This window comes from Trachurus trachurus (genome assembly GCF_905171665.1).
Source record: "Trachurus trachurus genome assembly, chromosome: 20".
NCBI lineage: Eukaryota > Metazoa > Chordata > Actinopteri > Carangiformes > Carangidae > Trachurus > Trachurus trachurus.
Window position 1 is genome coordinate 20,499,751 of NC_139911.1, and position 16,604 is coordinate 20,516,354.

General features: G+C 39.2%; 1 protein-coding gene across 1 annotated transcript in view; it reads right to left on the bottom strand.

The window, feature by feature from the left end:
* The window catches only part of LOC311003413 (cadherin-7-like), a gene marked incomplete at both ends in the record, with an annotated part of 111,717 nt that overhangs the window by 55,030 nt on the left and 40,083 nt on the right, over positions 1–16,604 (bottom strand). Inside the window, 2 exons of the mRNA XM_083995170.1 lie at positions 3,612–3,731; positions 15,221–15,515. Coding sequence (XP_083851296.1) covers positions 3,612–3,731; positions 15,221–15,515 — 415 coding nt within the window. The remainder of the gene's footprint in view (positions 1–3,611; positions 3,732–15,220; positions 15,516–16,604) is intronic.

Consider the following 16,604-nt stretch of genomic DNA (forward strand, 5'->3'; position numbering starts at 1 on the left):
GATGATTAGGCTAGCCTAGGAGACCTTTGTTTAACATTAAAACCTGCAGATTGTATTACAGTTGTGGTTCATTATGTTTGTCTTCTGATATTACATTGGCAGTTGTGACAGCTTTACCTTAGTTTTTTTTAAATTCAAGATTGGAAATGTATTTAAAGCAGAAGTAAGCAATATTTTTGTGATAATATAAGTCTTAAATAGTTATATCTTCCGACATAGAGTGTTTAGACCGAAACAGGGGTCTCTCAGTCCCTCTGCTCTGCTCTGACCCGAGGAAAAAAACTTTTCTCGTATCCTACAATTTTTATCCAATGAGGAGAGAGAACGGCATGAAGGGCTGTGTGTGCAGCCAAGGGATGCGCGTGAATGTGGTGACGTAGGGACGAGGACCAATAGATCCATGACGAGGGCGGGGGCTGCTAACTCCGTCGGCTGACAAGAAGTTATGGTGCGTTCAGGGCAACCCGTAACTCGTGTTTTTCCGACCTGTGAAGTCGTACCAGTTCGATCTGGTACGAGTTCACGGGTCGGAAGTTACGAGTGGCCCTTATAGTGACTTTCACAGGTAAAACAGGTTGGAGAAACGCGAGTTGCGGGTTGCCTGGAACGCTACAAAGTCATAAGTCGTGACTTGAAGCTGTAATTTACGGTTTCAAAAGCCTGCCTGGAACGCAGCATTAGCCAAAACGACCGGATCGCTTACTTCTGCTTTAAATTAAGGTTTGTGGTGGAAAAGCACCTTCAATTGAAAAGCTGTAGAATAGCTACAGTAGCATGTGAACATGTAGCAGCTATAGGGACTAAAAAGGCCGGAAACATCATAAAACAAATGGGATGTTATTAACTGAAAAACTCCAAGAGCTTGTTCATGGTGCTCACTAAGCAGCAGGCACCTTAGCAGCTATCTTATTAGCATTGTGGAGAGTTAGCGTCTCAAGAGCTGGATAATTCTCTCAGGGATTAATCTAAAGACCACAGAGTTAAACGAGTGACAATACTGAACTTGTGTGACCATATAACTTTAAATGAGAGCTAATGTTTTTAACTAAAAAGCTCAAACAGTCCACTGAATGCTACCGGCAGCACCAAGCAGCAGATAACGATTGCAGATAGCCTAAAGGAGAGTTTAGCTGTTATTTCTCCCAGGAGTCAATATATTCTGGAGACAAAATACCAAGTTAAAGGAGATTTCATTTGCCAGGTGGCTACATGGCCCTTAATGAAGGCTAACATTGCTTCGCTTACAGTTTTTTGTCTGTTTAGTGTTAGCTTGTCCTGTCCGCAGAGAGGGCTAAACCAGCACTACGACATTATTAGGGAAATGTGGCTCTTTAATGATTCAGTTAAATTGCTACTGGCCAAGTATCATTGAAGATTAACAAAAATTAAGAGGGAATTTGTTAAACATCTTCTAAATCAGTTCCTTAAAAAGCATAATCTTTTAAGAAATTAAGAAAGAGCCATATTGCATTAGGTGAGATTTTCATGTAACTGAATCTTAAAAACACTGGTTGGACTTCTATAACTTTATGATGTCACAACAAAGCAGTAGCCTGACCACCCTCAATAATGGACTGCAGGATTAGGTTTTTTTCGAGTGTTAACCTGAAATCTGGTATGTTTTTATGTGATCACTGGTACTTAAAACCACAAATAAAACACCAGACAAGTGTAAAATACAGAATTTTAACCTTGTATGAAATTACTGTAATTACCTGGAAGACCGGATTTACTGACATCCATGGATATCAGTTGCTTCATCACCAGTTGAATTCATCAAAGGAAATTAAGGAACTGAGGAAAATCGCTAAGGTATAAATTTACAAGTTTAAAACCGAACTTATCTTAGCGAAGGTGATCACAGCATTTTAAGACGTTAATTGGCCCACAGAAGTTTTTAGCTTCTAAGGAGCCATGAGGATTCCTTCACTTAAAATCAAAGATGTACAGCCTCAGAGAGGTCCCAGTGGAGCTCTTGGAGCTTAAAGAGTATCCATGAGGAACTTTTTTTTTCATTTCAAGTGTATAAAACATGTAAATGTTAGGCCCAAAACATTGAAACATGGAAATGTTCTCTAATGAAAGCTGCTGCAGGAAGCTTCATTAGACGAAGGTCTCTGGACAGTGAAAAACAACATTGAAATTCACTGATACTGTGCAGGCTTCTTGACTAAATGTACTGAAATGTTGATGCTCAAAACACATTTGCTTCCTTAGATGCCACATTCATAATGTCAAAACAATATGAAGTCGTTTTCCTTTCTTGTGATATACATTCATTTTTCTTGAATGCTCAATTTTTCTCCGCTGAAGGCTTACTGGATGTTTACAGTGAACATTATGGGTCACCATGGAGCTTTTGTCATTGAGCATCCCTCATGTGTGCGTGAGTGTGAAAAATAAACGACATATATCTCCTCATTGCAGCGGTTTATGACAAAAACCACCCCCAAAAACTACATTCATGAAATCGCAGCATGTGTGTATGCATTGATCTTGAAGCAGAGGATGTAGCTTATATTGTGGGATGGCCCATATTTTCTATTTTCTGTTTTCTTAGGAGAGTGCTTTGCATGAAGTTGCAGAGCCGCGGCAGGGCAGTGGCTAATGAGCCGGCTATGAAGATGTAGCGAGGACTGCTGCTGCTCCTCTCAGGATAAACAGCCCACGAGTCAACAAACATCCTCAAATCCTATCTCGCAGCTTATTTTAGCAATCTTCCCAGGCTTTTTAAACTGTTTTCTAATTTGCCATTATTTCGACTACACAAGTGTACAAGCGACATACTTTACAGAATTTGGTAGTCAACTGTGTTGTATGCATCTGTTTGGTTTCCTGGTTGGCATAAAGGTGGGTTTTCCTGTATTGTATGAGCAAAGTTTAAAGTGACATTATGTAATAAAATACACATTTAATCTATGAGCAATGAAGTGCACCTCTGCTCATTTCCACACAGTTGTTTTACAGCTATAGTCAGCACCATTAGACAAATGAATTCTCTTCGGGGATGAATAAAGTGATTCATATTGTATCGTATCGTACCATGATGGCTACTATTATAGCAATGTAAGCAAACATAGGTATATATTATATAGATTAGATATGTATACACACAAATCCACACACAATATATGAAATGGCTATTATATACACAGTATATATTGGCCAATTCATTACAAGTGAACCCAATACACTTTAGATTACAATGCCCCTAAAAAAAAGTAGCAGTGTCAGCAATTTTGTTGTATTGTGGGTAGTGTAGTGGGTTGTCTTTTTTTTTTTTTTTTTTTTGGCAAGGAGAATGTTTGGAATCAAAAAGCTAAATGTGTGGGATACTCATCAATGTAGATATTAGTAGATATAAAAAGTAGATATAATAGTGGCCTGGCAACACAAGCAAGCAACCCAGCCCTCCCAGTGAGAGGACCATACAGTCTAGGGAGAGGATGACCAAGAAAAATACAAATCTCTTGTGTGAAATAATCAAATTATACTCATACAGTATCCCATCACTCTTAGTAAATCTGATTGTGAGTGCATTTATGGCCTTTGCACAACAGCTCTGTGAATTAGATCACCACCACATTTGTCTGACAAATGTTTGCACCCACCTGTCTTGGGCTCCACTGAGAAGTAGGGCTGTCCGTGGATGATGCTGTAGACCACCCTGGCACTGTTCCCATACGTTGGGTCATCTGCATCTGTGGCTGCCACTTGCACTACCATGGTTCCTGTGGATAGACAGCCAGTCATTAGTTTCCAAGACAACATCCAGGAACCGACAACAGAGCTAAATGTGGAAATAGTCATCACATCAACTCAGTGTGTGACAAATTCCACTTGAAAGGGAAAAGGAAATGAAAACTTCACTTTTGAGGGGACAAATCACCTCATTAGTCCTTCTTTGTTGGAATTGGTGTTGACAAGGTAGATTTATTTAGAGTTCATTTTTTATATATACAATATCTGAGTTTAAAGCATTTTTTACAGGAACCTTTAGCAGCACAAAAGGATCTGCCATGTGTTGGGTGCTCGAATGCTGAGAGACAAATAACAGTGTCAGTTGCCATAATTTGCGGTGATTCTGCCGCAGGATTAAAATGGAACTCCTAGCCTTTTCGAGATCATTTTGTTGCCATCGCTCCCAACTGCCTCCCACAGATCAGTTAGCACCATCTTTTCCAGTAACTTCAATCTGTTGATTCTAATTCAGCAGCCAAATGGGTTCTACAACCCATCTGTGCATGTTAAAGAGGTACTTCACCCCCACCAAAAAAGACAAAGCTAAATTATTATGTATGTCATATCATATCATTACTGATCCCAATACTGAAACGTTTCTTTTTGGGGGGGTTTCAGTCACAGAGTTTGAATTTGTCCTCCAGCAGTCTCATATGAGGACACTCCATCTATGTGGTGTACTGAGCTCAATAAAACTCTGTCAAGAATTTTACGATCCAAAGTTTTAGAAGAACACACAGTTGGGAAAACATTTTTTCTTTCCTTTCTTCCCCCCTTTTTCTTCATAACGCTTGCTATTTCATTTTCTAGTTAATGTCTTTGTTTTCATGAGCAGATGGCAACCCATCCAGTTACTGATTTAGGGTCCACAAACTGGAGAGGGCGTTGATCTGCAGGAGAAAGACTGTAACCATGAAAACAAAATGATATCTGAGAGTGAGAGGCAGGATGCAGCACAAACATCTTAAGCACAGCAACACAAACATCTTAACTGCTGTTTGTTTGGGAGGTTCAGCTTAAATTCTGGTGCTTGTAGCGATCACCTGGTTTGATGAAGTGTTCCAGCTGGATGAATAAAATGTGCCTTTAGAAGAGTGAAAATGAATTGACTTGACAAAAAACGATACAAATTGTAAATCCTAAAGGGATATAAAATGAGTCTAAAATTCACATAAGATATAAGGATCCCTCAAAATATCATGAAAGACTACATTATTTACATTTGAAAACAAAGACATCACAGTTGAACATGGATGAAATTATCTGGTATTAGACATCCCCTAATTCAAGACCCTAAATTAAGAATATTTTAAGAAAGGGGAAAAAAGGAACGAAACTGAACAAAAAATTGGTTAAACATTGATGTGGATTACAGTAATAAACTAATGAGATACTGTTTTATCTTATGTTGCATGTTGATTTGATGAACATTGCACAAATGTTTGTATTCATCCTATTGGTCAGCAGACGTGTCAATAGATTGATTGCAGACTGGAGCTATTGTTCTCCTCCTCTATTGGCCATTTCTTATCTTAACCCTCTATGGTACCATGTTGCCCTCAGGCAGCAACATACCACTTTTTGGCCTGTCACATCTCCACAATTCATCCCATTTAATGCTGTAATACTAAAGGATAGGAGACCTTAGAGAACCAATAACAATGCTTTAATTTATCACATGACTTTCAAGAAGCCATACTGAAACCCTTTTTTGCAGACTTTTTCAAAGGAAACAGGTTTGCCATTTTGCGCCACTAAAACGGTCTGAAAACATAACTTCCTGGCCCCTTTTCATCTGGAAAAAAATATATTTACACTAATAAAGTTTAATTTGTAATAGTTCCATTCAATTTATTTACTTATTAAATAATGGAAACTTGTTAAAATGCACCTGTTGCCCGAAAGCAACAACGTACCATTATAGAAAATTGCAATGTTGCCTTGAGGCAACAGTGGACCATTATGGAATCAATATTGCATTATGAGACTATGGCAGTGTGTGTTTAGGTGTAAATATAATAATCATATAAACATATAATTCATCATAATTTTGTTTTTATCCTTAATAAATTTGATTTTGGATGCAGTAAAGTAAACATCAGGCTATTATGATGATGATGAGGAAGATGAGAATGAGAATTGGGATGAGGGTGAGGCCAGTGAAGGTGAAAGTCTACAGAGACTTGGTACAATGTTGCCTACAGTCAAAAAATCCCCCAAAACTTCCAAAAATAAATCATTTTTAAAAATGTCTTTAGATTATGTTTATTTAGTCTATTTTGAGACATAAAAACACTCCAAACATGTTTTCCCCCACTGGCATCATGATGCGTACCATAGAGGGTTAAGGGTTAGCTAGTTGTTATTTTGTCGCTGTCTCCTTAGCAACTCCCACCCTTCACAATATTGCTGGCTGTGAAATGTTCACATCCGACTAAACCATGTTGGAATTGGGCCAAATTTCAGTGAGATTGGTTGTTGTTTAATGTGCAGTTTGAAGAGGGTCCTGATCCCTGATTAATCACATGAATAATTAACACTCCTGGATGATTGGTTGGATTTCTGCTCTCAAATACTGGATGTTTGATGTCTCGTAGTGTGGGCAGTTATGAGGCCTTATTAGCCAGATGACTGCACATGATTACTTACAACATAAACAAACAGACATATGATTATACATATGCACACATGCATTTACATACACTTAGCCTTCTATACATTTGTTTAGTTCTTTTATGACAGATTTAAAAGCCTAACCAGGGATTGCAAGACGCTAATTAGCTTTAACTAATAACCTTCATTAAATCTGTCACATTGATTATCTTCATATGACAATATTTTTCTGATAAACAGACATTATTGATTTAGTTGATTAAAAAAGACATGAGGGTTCTAATCCATATGCTCTTTTGTGATTACATACTGAGCATCAGCCATTATTCTAATTGAAAAATACAATAATAACAGTGCAGAATAGGAGCTATGGTTTGATAGAAAGGGAGGAAATCTGACTACAGTGTAAAAGAGATATTTTATTTGCCGCTGGACTGGAGAAATATTAGTTATTGCTATGGAGTTATATTACCTCAGTCTCAGGGGGAAACTGACATTATGCATTGAGTGCTGCAGATAAAGTTATAAAACCCAACATATAAGGCTCGATTTTGTTTTAGTGGCCAGCAGTGCCCCCAAATCCCAAAACTTCCCTCCAGCTTACGAGAAGGAAATTTGTTTTCAAACTCGGCAGAGAACTCTGCTGACAACTGACAACTGTTGTTTCCGCGTGCAAGTGGAGTATTGTCCTCTCCCACTCTCCCTCCGAGGCAGAGGAGAAGACATCAGACATGACTCCTTATGCATTTCTCTTTAAGTGTGCTGACTGAGAGCGGTTGATGTGACTTGAGCTGACAGCCGTGGCTTTGGAAGGTATTGCAGAGGAGCGTTTGAAGATTTCACAGAGAAAACATAATCAGGAACAATCAGTGCCAATTAATTCCAATAGGTCATTCATTATGGCAGTGATGGATTTGGTCTTTTTTTTTTAAGGCAAAGTAATCAAAGAATTTACACCATTTTATAATAGAGAGGAATAAAAACCATGTAATAAATTTTGAAATGATCACAAACAACCATTATAGAGCAGGGTATTTTCTGCTGTGAGACCGTGCGTCAGTGGCGGTCTTAAAGCTGACGCCTTCAGTAGTCTCATGCTTGGCAGTGGTGAAATCATCAACAATAGACTTTGTTGAAATAACCTTGAAAATGAAGAAACACCATTTTCCATGAGTGCGTCGTTTCCCACGTGGTCAGATGAATAACTGGCTCATGCCTGAATATTTCACTTTAACGGCCGGCAGCACACATACAGCACAGCACAGTATCCGGCTTTGGCTTGAGCCCATATTGTAGCATCTGACAGGGAAGTGCTGTCTTACAAGTTGGTGATATTTTACTTTGAAGCAAACATCCTAATAAAAATCTCACTTTCTAACATGAGATGTGTTTTACAGGCTTTTTACAGAATGAAGTGATCATGGAAATTGAAGATTAGAGTCCTCCATTCTGGCCATAAAGCTGAATTAACAGGCTCTGGCCCTGGATGAGAACAATATAATGGAATAAAAAAAAGAAAAAAAAAAGCTTGGTGGTGCTGGAGAAGTTATCACCAGGCCGGTTGTGGAAGGACACCTAGATTATATCATCACCTCTTAGTCATGACAGGTTATATTACAGGTAGTTTAAAACACCAAGGTCAAAGGATGACTGTATGAAAGAGAACTCGAGGGACGTCTAAATCTCTATTACAGGTTGATAGTTAAAACCACTTCACACAAGGCGCAGTGGACAAGGCTGTAAATTAACATTCAATATACTGTATAGACTCAGGTGGAGCACAGCTTTTAAAAGCTTTAGTTTTTAACTGTTTTCTACAGGTTGTACTGTACAGCCCCCCACAAACATCCTGTTCTAACAATATTGTCAGAATGAAAGGTAATACCAGGCGGCTGAGCTGGATGTCAGGAAAAAAAAAAAAAAAAAAAGCTGATGAACAATCTGAAATTTGAATAGATTCTTTCTGCTCCACGAGGCTGTCATCTGCTACTCAATTTGCCCTGTCGGTGTCCCTTCAATATTTGTCCATCTTCATTGACGTGATGGATCAGATCTTCGCATTTTTTATTTATTCCCCCGCAGCTGTGTACAAAACAGGTTTCCTAATCAATTCCGTATCTTGGGTGAGCACTGTCATCTGCCGGTAATGAAAATAAATGTGGCATGCTTAATCTGAATGGGAGACAGGTATCCTTCGGGCACTTTTGTATAAAGGCTGCATCCAACTGTCAAATACAATATGCATTTCTGAGTGAACACTCACAATGCAAACATGTTCCCATGTAAGCTCAGCTGAGTATTAAAAATAAACCGCATGAATTTTCAAATCTTCTCCATGTAAAAGTATAAATCATTTCTCGTTTGACAAAAGGTGATTGAACTTGAAACCAAATTGTTGACTTGTTGAAAATTGAACTGCAACATACATTTATGTATATGTATGTATATAAAAAAAATCAATATTAAAATATTTAATTCAAGCCCAGTAATTTCGCAATGCCTTCATGAGTATTCAAAGACGGCAGCGCTGATTAAGTTGATTATATTCATGCACATTCACACCTGCTCCCCACTGTTTCGGATAAGCAGGGATTATTGCTTCGACTTCGAGTCACATTCATTTGCAAACGCCAAAGCAGAAAGTGAATTACAAAACTTAGAAAGAAGTTTGCAACTTCCGTCTGTTTTCTGTGCGTTCTGACACAGCATCTCCATGTCCAATTTACAGTTTAAAGGTATATTTGTGCAATATGATGAAGTATTGGTGGCACTGAGTTCATAATTAGTGATGGTGTTACACTCAGCTCTTCTGGTGCAGTATAGTATACCTTGTTCCAACGTCCATATATACAATGTGGCTGTCAAACACAACTTCTACATCAGAAGCAACTCTGGCGCTCACACACAGAAATTCAGCCACTGGACAACACCAGAGAGTAAAAGACGGAATTGGCCCAGATGTGGAAGTATATGAGCCGAATCGGGCCAATGACCCAGGAGTATGATGGGCCAGACATTTTATTCTATGTAGTTATCTGGATAGTTGGTATGGAAAACTACACCTCTGAATATAGCTAATGTCATCCAGCACCAGCTTTAACCAAAAAAAACTGAACATGATTAGCTTTGTAAAGACAGGGGGTTGTTGCCCTGGATCACATTAGATTATCCAGGTGTGTCTGATAAAGTGGCCACAGATTGCATTTTCATATTCCGCGATGCAAAGTAGAATCAACATGACACCAAAGTTCCAGTTACGAGGACACAAATTCATTTCAATCAATTGTCTTTAAACCAGAACACATTTTCTGACTCCCTCTTCCAGAATTAAACGACCATCCCATCCTTGATCTCTACTCTCATGAATTAGACAGGAACAATGACAGCTGGCTATAGGACTGGTGAGTAGTAAATTCAAGAGCTGTGGCCTTGAGTTGACATTACATTCTCTATGCTTGTAATGAGCCCTCAAACTGCTCCTTTGGCCCCTTTCGCTGTGCAGCGGGACAGAGCCAAGGCTCACGATTGTCACACCTCCAACTGTCCTCGAGCCCCGGTGTCTTTTATTTGACATCCCTGCCGTGATTAAGACAAAAGCCTTCAGAGATCCCCAGGCCATAAGGTCTCCATGTGTATGGACGAGCACTGCCTCTAATTACTTTAATTAATTAAATTCATGATTTCCTCTAAATTGAACCCATTCATCAGCGGTGCAGAGCTGTGACCATTAATGATTTAAAGACATCTATAAAGGAATTATTGAGGACAAGGGGTGCTTGACCCGTCCCTGTTCTTTACTGCATTGATAATTGCTTCCAGCAGATATTTACAAAGAGGGGCGATGCATTATTCTCTTGTTGTTCTCACAACTCGTGATGAAGACCCTCACAGGAGCCGGCGGAGTAAATAAAGTGGCGAGGGTGACCCCGCATCTCGGCGCTCGTGGTGTGAACGCAGCCTCCTCTGTGGTTGATGTACCGAGGTTGCAGTCTTATCTCGGGTTGGACACGAGACTCCGAGCCCTTGTACTCTAATCCTCTGGTTCCTTAAGCCGGAGCTCTGTACCCCCCGTTGACAGGCGGCTGTGTAATCCTTCAGAGATCTCCGCGCCTGTGTTGTAAGCAAAGCGCCGCTTCCCTTTTGGAACGACTCCCACTCCCACTGTACGCCCGCTGAAATCTTCATTTTGACTTTGAAGGTTCTGAAAAAGCTACAAACACCTTTGTACCCACTCGTTTCCATCTGCGGAGCACCGCGCGTGTTTATGGTATTAGGATGCTGAGACGCAGTGTTTATGGAGGTGCGATGTACTTGCATATACTTTGTTGCCAAAGCCCTGAAACTTAAAGCGCCTCCGATAAAAAATTTTTTTTTTTTTTTTTTGACATGCGATTACACTATATGCACTCTACGTGAGAGGGGGTCGCACAACGTGATCAATCCAGCATAGAATTCCCCTGGCTCTTCTGCAGCTCGGCTCTACGCCACAGAGCTTTAGTTTACACTATCATTGTTTTTGGTTTGCGGCCCACGACTTCACTGTTCTGCTTCATCCTCACAGCTCGCATTGTGTCTTCTCTCCAGCTGCAGCAGTTCAGGTTGCAGTTCAGCACTCAACTCTTGACTGACAAAGTTAGCTACTTGCGGGTGAAGCAGAGTGAAGCATTTAACAGTTAAAGAACCGTATTTCCCTCAGGAATCAGTGGAGAAAACTCAATATCAGACTTTCACATGCCAGGTGGCCCGACAAACCGGCTCCAGACGAATGCTAATGTTCCGTGTCTTGTGAAGTGTAACTGAACAGTTTGCTACATGAGCAGAAAAGGTGATAATTTCTTTGCATCATGTTAACAACTTGTGGCAACAAACATGAGTTGTTGCAGGTCTACAGTGCAAATTAACGCTACATTTTAACTTGTTTCCTCAGAGTATAAAAATGCACCCATCACCCCTCAGTTAACACATCAACACTGACACTGTGACTCACAAGCTGTCCTTGAAATTACAACGACAGTTACATATGTAAATGCATTTTTATACAGTATATATTCTAGTGATGCCAAGGACTGTAAGGCAACATCAGAGACTTTTGGTTTTGCAGGATACATTTTCTCTGAAATAAAGCCAAGAAGTAGAATTGCCTATAGACAAAAATATACTAATAAAGCGGAAGTGCATTTAAAACATTAACTTAAAAGCGGATATACTCTTGAGTTATTCTTAAAGATAATCTCAGGTCGCTAATTATACCCGTTGTACTTTCTCTTGCATATTTTAATAAAGTTATGCTGATTGTGAAATGAATCTGATATCATTTGAGCAGCAAATCTACATCTTTTCATCATCCTGAGAGGACTGATTGCAAGGCCCCGATTCTGATAATGAACTATTATACAGACTGCAGATTGCGGCGCCTAGCACAGTTAATTTTTGTTTGTGTGCAGGACCTGTATCAAATATTTGAAATAGTCCGTTTTATTCCCTGTTCTCTCTGAGGATACAGCGTGCCACTGCATTTATGACTCCGGAAGTCCATGGCCTGGAAAAGTTTTATGAAATAATCAATAAGTGGAAAACCTCAAGAGGAAATAAATGTTATTCATCATCCGCATGAGGTAATTTCTAGGTCTGGAGTGATGGCAAACTTTCTGCTTGTGTTTTTTAAATCCAATGAAAAAGGCCATATCACCCTTTTTTCTGGATTTCTGTATTGACAGCCAAGTTTATTTCTGTCTCCATCCCATCAGTCACAGCTCACTTGTGATTAGACCACAGCTCCCAGCATGCCTTGGAGCGCCATGGGAAACCCCTAGGAGAAGCTGGAGGAAGTTAAGGATGTCTGTGCTGCTCTGCTTACTGTGCTGCGACTGTGAAGTGGCAAGATAATGGACGGATAGAAATGTATTTGTCTCTATCAGACATTTTTTCGGACACATTTTCAGCAGGCAGGTACCTGAAAGTACTGGCCAGCGTGAACTCTGAGTCCAATTTGGGAAAAGAATGCCTGTGGCCCTGGAAGGCTGATTCAGACCTTAAGTTTGCTTGACTCAGTTTTTAAAACATTCGTCATTCATCAACATTTCTAGGCCTAGAGGTCTGCACTGGCATATGCGAGGTGATAAATATGTAAATTAAGATGCATCATTCCACATTACAATACACCGAGTCTGGCTGACTAAAACCACCATGAAACAGCATGTTGAAAGGCATCTTATGCTCAGAACTATCCATTTCTTGTCGACCAAAATGTCAAATTTTAGTTCCATGATTTCAAAGTCAAGCTTGAAAGGGAAAAAAAACACACAAACCCACAAAAACAACCTAAATAGGCTTTGGTAAACTGACAAAATGATTTGAGTGCCATGCATGCTCTATATAAAGCAGACACAGACCATGGCTTATCAACATGGAGGTCAGTCTTTCTCATTCCAGCTGTGTTCTTAATACACCTGCTAGCTTGAAAGGCCTCAGGATGTTGTTGTCGCTCATTTGCATTTACTCACATTTTGAGCTTGAGCGTGACCCGTTCAAAACCTTGGAGGAAATCTTGACCATGCAGGCAGCTAAAGACGGGGTGTGATATGGCGACTTCCTCCAGGAGTGCATTTAAAACAGGCAGGTAAAAGAAATATCTGCAGTAATGAATGCTAATGTGATCAACAGAATGTGACCTGCTGAGTCCTTTGGACAAGTGTATCATGCTGTATAATGTTTTCAGCTGCAGTATGGCAATGTCCATCTGCCAGTCTGCTGGATTATCATTTTGGGGCCAGGAAATATCTCATTATGGGCAGAAATTACATTTTGACACGCAGGTTAAATTGTGAGCACATTTTTAATAATAATAATGATGATAATAATAATGATTTAGTGATTTTGTGTAAAACTTTTAAAACCTTAAAGGGATAGTTCACCCAAAATAAAAATTGCACTCATTATCTACTCACCCTCATGTGGACTAAGGGGTGGGAGAAGTTGCAGAGTCCCCCGTGGCTTCTCTGAGTTACAGGGGGTCTCGGCGTAGCAGTGCATGTCCATATAACAGTTGCAAATGGATACCAACTGTCTTCGTGACAAAAAGACACACCAAAAAACATCCAAATACCTCCATGCTGCTCGTATGTAATGTCCGTCTTGTATTGAAGCCCCGAAATGCGAAATTGTCCCGGAAAAAAATTAAACAAGTCTATATTTCAAGCTTGTTTTGTAGCGGAAGCTTCTCGAAGCTCCTCTTCCCGGTTCGTCAAATTTGGACGAACTGGGAAGAGGACAGACCCTGGTTCGTCCAAATTTGACAAACTGGGAAGAGGAGCTTCCGCTACAAACAAGCTTGAAATATAGACTTATTTAATTTTTTTCGGGACAATTTCGCATTTCGGGGCTTCAATACAAGACGGACATTACATACGAGCAGCATGGAGGTATTTGGATGTTTTTTGGTGTGTCTTTTTGTTAACAAGACAGTTGGTATCCATGTGCAACCGTTATATGGACATTCAGTACTACGCCGAGACCCCCTGTAACTCAGAGAAGCCACGGATAACTCTGAAACTTCTCCCAGCCCTTAGTCTACATGATATGCAATTTTAATTTTGGGTGAACTATCCCTTTAACCAGCACCCAAACATTAGGATTGTTATTGTGAACTTGTTAGCATTGTTTGGCATTAATGTTGAGATTCTGACCAGAAACTGTAAATTGTGAATTGTATTAGAATTGGAAAACATTTTCATTTTTAGTTCTCAGTGCAGAATGCCAGCCTGACATTTAGCTGAGAGCATGACTGTACTTCAGTTCAGCCTAACAAAGCTGTTAGCACAATAAAAAGACACTGTAAAAAAAAGTTGAGAGGGAGGCTACTTCAGTCCATTGACTTTCCAATTATAAATTCCTGATAATGTCACAAATCTCTTTTAGTTTTCAAAAAAGCATGTCAGAAAGAATTTATGTCTTTTTATCCAGTTGTACGCTACAGAGACACACTCTAAGTACAATGACACAAATTAATAAGACTGAACTTGATAATTTATAATTCTTTACAACCTCATTTATCTTAAGCTAAAGATATCTCATTCACACCTACAACATAAACCCTTTTTTTTTTTAAAGCAGTGGTGAAGCTACTTCCAATGTTGCAAATCTGAAAATGAAACTTCCAAAAGATTTTAGATGCACCACTTCTAAATCAAGGCTAAAAACCTCGAACACTGACTAATTTCTTTCATTTCATGTTTCACACTTTTTGAATTCTGTTATTTTACACACAATAACGTTCGTGAAGCACTTTGACTTTGCTTTGCCTTGTCAAAAGTCCCAAGGGCGTTTGGCAGTTCAATTTCCGTATATCATCATTTTTTCAAAATCTAAATCAAAAGTGTTTAAAAGCTCAAAGACCTCAGGAGGAGAAAGTTCCATGGTCTTATTATTTATATGCATATTGGTGAAAAGGACAAAGAAGCCAATAAACCTGCAAAGTCTGGCTAACGGATACCTAATTCCAAGTAGTTTAACCCAGACCTCAATTGATATGGAGCTCAAGTACAAGAGGAACTTCATGTAGTTTAAACTGTGCCCAATGTGATTAGCACGTATTGAGTCTTACAAAGCGAACACCCTGGATTCAAATTAATATTGCAAACTTCCCGATTCCCCCCATGACCTAAAGACTGAGAGATGAAGACAAATTCAGTGAGGTGGAAAATTATCAAATGCAGATGTTGGAGCGAGGGCAAGTCAAAGAGAAAGTCAGAGTATGAGAGAGAGCTGAAAAGAGGCAAAAAAGTGCAAGGATGGAGAATATGTAGGAAGAAAAGGAGGAGAGGGATTTGCTGTGGGATTATATTTAAGACAAATGGGGAAGGCTTACCTAAGGGTGACATCTCTGGTACCCCCGCCAAATACGGTCCATCCAGAAACTTGGGCTCATTATCATTGATGTCCTGGACTTTGACCACAAATTCAGACCTGGGCTCCACAGGTATATTAGTGAGTCGGTCCACAGCTTGTGCCGAAAGGGTGTAGTAGGCCTGGGCCTCCCGATCCAGCCTCTTTGTGGCGTGGATGTCTCCTGTATTCTCATCAATGGTGAAGATGGACGTGGCGCCCTCTCCAGACAGCACATACTTGACTTTGCCGTCTCCTTTGTCCACGTCTGAGTGTAGCTGTTGGAAGAAGAAAAGACAACATCTGTCATAAATAATCTATCGGAGCAAAAATAACTTTAATATTGTAGCAGTAATGCTGGACTTAATAAAGAATAGCTTGAGGGCTTGTGTCTCGAAGCACAGACCCACTACCAATTATTAAATGATGATTTCACAAATGAGGTGGTTTGCACACAAGTTAAACTGGAAATTAAATGTTGCTGTATTTTTCTAAATTTCACATCATTTGTCTTATTTAACATAATCTATAAATATATTATATATTTATAAAATATGTTAATGCTGTATAAAATATTTAATATTTACACCATGTGCATAAAAACGACACACACCATGTGTATTAGACAAACATCGGAACTGGATCAAAAGATCAAAACATGAACCATTTATGCATGAATGAATGTTGTTACAAAATCCCACTGCAATTTGCATTTGGATACAAATAATGGAATAAAATTGAATACAGCCACTTTCTGTGATTTGCTAACTCATGTAATTGTCATTACAAATGATCAAACAAACATGTTTTTTTCCCAACAATAAGTAGCTCATCTCACATAAATAAAAACCCACCACAGCATGTCTGGGTCAATAAAACAACAATGAATGATTCACCAAATTGTATTATTATATTTTCTGGACAAAGATCCATTAGAAATATGAAGGTAAAATAATTTTTCAGGATTTTTTTTTTTTTTTCACACAAAGTCTTACTGAGAAGCTTTCAGAATGTGTTTCATAAAGCAGCTTCAGAGCCCAGTGGAGAGTCTATTGCAGCCTATGGTTGACCTCTTTACTTAAAAGACATTTATGTCAGGTGCAGTTACGTCTTAGGTTGAGAAAAATCCAATATTAAAACACCATTTCAATGAACACTCTGCTGAGTAAAAACTCAACTCAGTGTTCCATGTTGCACTTCTTTTCATCCATTTTCTGCCCTTTGGATTAAAAAAGGAGAGCAGATGATTTGATAGATGTGAATGTTCTCTGTAATATCTCAATGACACACTGTGTTAAATGAACTCTGTATATCAAAGCTCAAATATTTCCAGCATTTCCATCTCATTGCCATTGAGAACAGAATAT